This window comes from Triticum urartu, chromosome 2, assembly GCF_003073215.2.
Source record: "Triticum urartu cultivar G1812 chromosome 2, Tu2.1, whole genome shotgun sequence".
Lineage (NCBI taxonomy): Eukaryota > Viridiplantae > Streptophyta > Magnoliopsida > Poales > Poaceae > Triticum > Triticum urartu.
Window position 1 is genome coordinate 135369956 of NC_053023.1, and position 6707 is coordinate 135376662.

A 6707-nucleotide genomic window follows, 5' to 3' on the forward strand; every position below is an offset into this window, starting at 1 on the left:
ACTTTACGACGATACCACCAGGAAGCAGATCTAGACCGTCTCCTAAAAGAAATCTAGAGCGCAAGATCTTCCACTGAAAAAAACAATCTAGAGCAATGGAAACTGTGTACTGCGCTGCAGAGAAAGCACAGGAAAGAGCCAAAGAACTTGGGGATGCGGGCAAAAATATACTCCCTCCATTCCATAATATAAGAGTGGAGGGAGTATAACAATAGGAGATGCTTAAGGAAGGTGCTTAAAGAAATAAACCAGGCTTTCTTTAAACACCAGTACTTATTTGTACAGAGTAGACGCTTAACTAAGCACCTCTCCTATAGAAATAGGCACCGATGCTTCAGAAAAAATCGGTTTATTTTTCTAAGCACCTCTCTAAGCCTCTCCCATTGTACAAGGCCTAAAACAAGTAAACGAGGCTGCTATTTTCAACGTTGGACAACATAAAGAATCAGCAAACTTTGAAAATGATAAACATGCTCTGGCATAAGCAACAGTACAGGTCGATGTAAGTTTAGAGTGTTAAAACAAATCTCAACAACATCACACCAGTTATGCAGTTGGAAATAGCATCAACCCATACACCTGTTCATCAGACAAGTTTTGCCCAAATCAAAGGAGCATATAGGTCGACTCCTCCGTCCCCAAATTTCTATAGCAGCAGGACACGAATCAGGTCGGTAGAAACAAAACAATACGGCTAGGAACAGCACATGAATATATGAGGTCCAATATGGGCACCAATTTTACAACTCGGTCTCATCACACCTTGCTACATATGCTCTGCACATGAAGGACAAAGCGAAAGGTCGGCATGGTCATTACAATGACGAGAACAACAGAGAATCGATCAACAAACAGAGAAGAACCACAGAGAAACAGCATTTTCATCTGATGCACCAGTACGGACAACACTGCGGTTAGATGCAAAGCTAGCTGCACGTTTTTGTCGCCTTGCAGCTTTGCCGCGCCCATGCCTTCTCCCCAGGACTCCATCTTGCAAACCTGTCACCAACAACGGCTATATTCAGAACATATTTCTTTGCTTCAAAAGAAACATATTTTCAGTCCAAAATGGGAGCCAATTATGGTCTTGGTTGAACGGCCTGCTCTGGTTGAACAGACTCTTGCAATTCTGTTCATCATCAAAAGATAAATGTACTGGTTATTGATACGTTGCACTATCATCACATAAGTAAGCTTACATTTATGCTGTCTTATTCTAACTGGCAGTTTTATCGCCAAAATTTGTTTTATTAGCTAAAATATAGGTATAGAAAACTATGAGGTTGATACATCACACATTTATAGATACATAAGCAGTGACGTTTTCTCCCCAAAAATTTACAGAGAGAAACAAGAGGGACAGGCAGCTGGAAAACATGGCTGGTCTAAGAATAAACGGTTAGTATGCTTGCGGATTTAACAGAAACATGGGCAAATGAAATTCTGTGATTCCCAAATTTAGTTACAGCCATGATCCCGGCTTCATTTAAAGAAGTACCATGCACTAAGATTAGTAGATGAGGGGTAGAGCCAGCCTAGTGAGCTTTCTTACTGATATAAACATAGCCACTGATCGTTGTTTGAACAGTGTATCAAAAACAATGATGTAAATGTATGAGACCAATTTTAAATATTAATTTCTCTGAAACTTTCCGGGCATGAAATTTTGTACAGAATCTAAAAGAAGCATTTTTACACAATGTTCCAGCAACTGCTCGCTGATTCCTTTGGGGTTTCAGGATGTAAATATCATGTGCTTGGTAAACCACACGTATGCAAGATTAAAATAAAACTGAACTAGCCATGTAGCACCTTGATGTACACAATACAAATTGAACACTGTTAATTCTATGACTCTGTTCATTCAAATAGTCAGCCCATAGAAATTGGTCTTCTTAAAGAAATTGAAGAGTTAATCTGCCGGCATGACCAAACAATGGATATGCAGCTTGAGTTTCAGTTTGCATCTTCATAAATTAAAAGCTATCAGTCTGTATACCAACAGATATCATAAAGAAATCTATCTGATTATCTTCACAAGTAAGCAATAAAAAATGAACCTTTGAAGATAAGGCTAAGCTGCGCTTTGAAAGTTAAACTAATGACAGGAACCAAGAAAACATAGCATATCATCACCTGATCACTGTTCCTGATGATTACTCCTCCGGTGCCTCCTCAGAATCCGAGAGAGGTAACAGGGTACCCAATCCAATAACATGTCCATTCAGGCATACAAAGTACTCCACGGAATCATCGTAAGCACCCAGCCTGGCGGAAGCACTCGCCGGCATCATATCAGCATGCAGCATGTTCCATAGCTTAGCCTTGCAATAGGGGCAAACCTCCGTTGGATGGAACCTAGCCTGCTTCTCAATCAGGATCTTCTTGACCCTTGAAGTGGCAAACGACTTGAAGATGCCACGGAAAAAACCCAGGTCGCCTTCTTCCCCCTGGTCAAGATGTTCGCACGGATCGGACACATACAAGACATCCATCCTACACTGCAGAGGCAGGAAGCTCTTGCCTGCGGTCCTTGAGAAGCGCGTCCTGAACACAAAGTGTCCGGGGACATGGATGTTTCCGAACAAGCCCCCCTTTGTGCAGCCGTTGCAGTAGATCAGCAGCTTCCCGAGCGCCTTCCAGTTGCCGTCGACAATGTGGCTGCCGTCGGAATGCAGATCCAGCATCATCTTGGGCGCCCTGGCATGGCAGAACTCCTTCCACAGCACTTGCTTGGCGACCTCGTCGAACCACTTGCAGACGCAGGAGAGGTTGGCGATCAGCCTGGGGTTCCAGTTCATGTGGCGGAAGACGAGGAACAGAGCGTCCTCGCTGAGGTGGCCCTTGGTGCAGGAGCAGGACGCCGAGTGCGTGCAGCGGTGCTGCTTCACCACCAGCACCATTTCCGGCAGCCAAAATTCACTCCAGCAGCGACCGACGCCTACCTCCCCATGCGCCCCCGCCTTCTTTCCTGCTCGGATTTAGCAACTCAGTCACACGAAGAGCATTCCATTCAATCGCTGCTTGCTTACAAACTGCTATAACAGATCAGATAGAGGTTAATCCGCCCTCGGCAGCTACGAGCTACAGCCAATCGCTCCGGCACCGCGGCGGATCTAGATGATGCGCCGCGCGCGCACCCGAAATTTCTCGAAGTTAATCCTGATGAATCGATCACCGGATGACTAGAAGCTCATACCTCGAAAACCACTGGCCGAGGCCGCGGACGGGGTGTGGGCAGCAGGGACGCGACGGGGTAGAACGGGAACGGCGACGGCAGCCGCGGCGGCGGGGAGCGCTAGAGGCGGAGGCGGCGACGCCGGGCTACGGCGCGGCGGTAGGTCTGGGGGTCGGCGGTGGCGGAGCGAGTGAGATATTTTTAGAGCCGCATTGGGTGGGATTGGAGGTCGGGTAGGGCAGGAGCTTGGGAGCGGCGTGCGGAGGGAGGGGAGGGGGGATGAAGAGGAAAGGGAGGGGGGGGGGCGGAGGGGAGAAAAAGTCTGGCGGCTGCGGCGGGGTGGAGACTGGCTTTCGACGGCCCGGATCGTTCGGCTGGTGGATGGAGGGCTGAGATTCGACCGACCCGAGAGGAAGCGTACGGTTTTCGTGTGGTCATTCGGGGATGGATGAGTTCATGTGTGTTTCCTTTCGCCGTTTTCATCAATTTGTTTATTATTTTCTGCAGGGGTTCATTTAGTTACTTTTATTTATTAGCTTGGTAATTTCCGCATAAAAAAGCTTAGTCATTTTTTTCTCGAATTTTGTCTGACTCGTAGATATAGTTTTATCAGCCTGTGAACAAATTTCTTTACCCACATTCATGCCACGCAAACTCTCCCTTGATCACTCAAAAGACAAATCCACATTAAGTAGAATCTAATGAAGTGCATGTCTTTGATAAGAAAATGCCACCTTATTAAGGCATGCCTAACGCGTGGCGCTAACAGCTGACGGTAGGATAGACTTTCTGAGTGTTCGTCGGTTACATTATCCATTGGATTATGGAGTCAGGCACGACATCGACGCAGGATAAGGCAGCGGGTGCTTGGCCCTTTCTCTGCAAAAAAGTAAATCGTTTAATGCAACAGGTGCTGATTTTTCGGGCTATCGGTGCCTTAATTAATTAACCACTAACATTGAGGGAGGGGAATGCGTGTACGTAGACGTCTAGCGTAACACATGCTCTTAATATCGGCAAGTGAAACGCATACGGAGCATTGCAACGGATTTTCGGAGAAATCCTAACAGATCATTTTATCTTGGGTGCGAATCATTTTCAAACTCAAATCATTGCAAATTTCATTGCTCTTGTAGCATTTCATAGAATTCACCATACGGCAGCTGCACCTGGAAACTCCGCCGCAGCAGCAAACCCCCGGCCGACAGAATCAAGAATGTGCACGCGTTGGCACAGGAGACACCGTGGCAGGCTGGTCGCTGCGGTTGATGAAATCCTATCAGCCAAGTGGACGGCAGGCGCCCACTTGGGCTCTCCAAGTGGCCAACTCGGCAACTGGCAACCGCAGCCGTACCGCGTGCGTCAATCGCTTTCGCTCGCGCACTGCGTTGCTCGCCATCATCGTCGCCCACTTGCACGCTCGCAGCCAGGGCCTAAACAAGAGACCCAGCAGGCTAAGCTGGCCTGGTAAAAAGCCCATATATCATAGCGGGCCTAAAAGAGAAACAACACGCATAACACACATGGGCTCTAGCATTCACCTAAAAAAAAACAAATGGGCTCTAGCACCTCACAGTGCGTTTGGTTTAAGAGTTTAGCACGCGTAGCCTGCAATTTAGAGGGGGGAAAAAACAAGCGCGTATCCTGCAGATTCACAAGCTCCTGAAACTGAAAGAGGAAGAATGATTTGAATCAAGAGCTGATCCAACACGCAGGGGCACCCGTAAAGCACATGCACATATACACTTACGAATTCGCAATGCACGTATGGACTATTATTGATCACCGCATATATATTTACAGTGATGAAAAGAAAAGAATTCTCCTACAGAATATAGGTACTTTGTAGATCTAAATCGCCAGCACACTTGTAGTATAAGACACTAACCTAACATGTAAATATATCCTATCCCTCACTATGCTCAAACTACTAGATTTTGTGATTTTTGACAGCTAATTCATCATCTCGACCGGACTTCATATCGATGGATCCTCTTGCTTCTACTGCTTCCTCGAACTACTCGGAACTCTGGCTTCTACAGTGATGGCTCTGCAAAGGGGGGGAAACACGTATCAGACTATAGATCATACGACAAATTAAACACTAGCAAGCATGGCCAAATTATTTAGTGAAGGCAGAACTTCCAAAGGGAACAGTAGTTACTTGGGGATGGGGCTGCTGGGGCGGTAGGAGGGTCCAGTGGTGGCACAGATGCCGCTGTCATAACATAGACAAAAAGTCAATATCCTCCTCCAATCATGCTAATAACAGTGCCAAAAATACTGACGATCGGCCGGCTACGATGACTTACTGGCGCACTGGGCAATCGTCTGCATTGGCAGCGGGACGGCGCAGTTTCCGGGGAGCGACATCATGCGCATGAAGTCCATCGGCGCGGGCATGATCTTGTTGATGTCGCCGTTCAGGCCGTGGCAGAGGCAGATGGGGGCGTTGTCCACCAGGGACTTGAAGGCGCCGCAGCACGCCGCCGGGGGCGTCGCCACGCTGGTGTTGGTGAGGTAGCCCATGCATGGCGTCAGCCCCATCAACGGCGTCAGGCACTCCGTGGGCTGCGACGGCGGGGTAGCTGGTGAGACCGTGGCCGGCGGTGGGGAAGCAGGGACGGATGGAGTTGGGTTGCTGATCACTGGGCTCGCTGGCGGCGGGGAAGCAGGGACGGATGGCGGTGGGTTGCTGATCACTGGGGTCGGTGGCGGTGGGGAAGCAGGGACGGATGGCGGTGGGTTGCTGATCACTGGGGTCGGTGGCGGCGGGGAAGCAGGGACGGATGGGGGCGGGTTGCTGATCACCGGGGTCGGCGGCGGCGGTGGGGAAGCTGCGGGGGGAGGTGGCGATGGAATAACAACCGGGGAGCACGCGGGCTTGACTCTGATGGCGGACGACGGCTGCGCGGCCGCGAGCAGGACGGCCAAGGCGAGGAGCAAGGCGGAGGCGGGCTTGGACGGCGCCATCTCGTGCATGCGCTGCGCGGAGGCTTACGATCGGCTACTGGGTTTTGCGGTCTGTGGTGCGAAGAACCAACGGGGTGCATGGCGGCCATTTTATAGGAGGGAATGGGGACGAGATAGGGCGTTTGAACAGCGCTGGCCGATCGCATCACCAAGGGACTCTTCGTTTTGTTTTGCGTCACTCTTATCTCAGTCGATCTGAGATACGGCGTTTGAACGGCATTGCCTGCGTTAAAATGGTGGCGGCAGCGGCAAAATCAGGTGTTGGAGCGAAGGACTCCTCAAGTTTACGGGATATAACAAGATATCACCGTGCCATTATGGTTGCAGATAAATTGTTAAGAGTAAAGTTCACGGGATATACCAGCGTTTGAACTGAGACTTGCAAATCTGCTCAAAGTCGTCTGTTCGAACCTAAAGCCGACGTGTGCTTGGGCCTCGATCGGGGGTGTTGGACGCTTACTACTCCCTTCTAGCATGTATCCGCTGAAAAAAATGGTCACCAACCAAACACCCAGATCACCCAGATGAGGGAAAACTCACGTTTAAACCTTCATTA

The 6707-nt window shown here is 49.1% G+C and overlaps 2 protein-coding genes across 2 annotated transcripts; both read right to left on the reverse strand.

Moving 5' to 3' along the window:
* Positions 1-693: 693 nt before the first annotated feature.
* Positions 694-3472, reverse strand: LOC125536364 (EID1-like F-box protein 2). The gene is made up of 3 exons (XM_048699560.1): positions 3200-3472; positions 2137-2971; positions 694-999 (listed from the first exon to the last, which is right to left on the reverse strand). Exon 2 carries the CDS (start codon positions 2901-2903, stop codon positions 2157-2159), a length of 747 nt encoding a protein of 248 aa, XP_048555517.1. The 5' UTR covers positions 2904-2971; positions 3200-3472; the 3' UTR covers positions 694-999; positions 2137-2156.
* A 2004-nt stretch (positions 3473-5476) lies between these two features.
* On the reverse strand, positions 5477-6176 carry LOC125535429 (proline-rich receptor-like protein kinase PERK2). The gene has a single exon (XM_048698483.1). The coding sequence runs from the start codon at positions 6158-6160 to the stop codon at positions 5477-5479; it is 684 nt and encodes a 227-aa protein (XP_048554440.1). The 5' UTR covers positions 6161-6176.
* Positions 6177-6707: the final 531 nt, after the last annotated feature.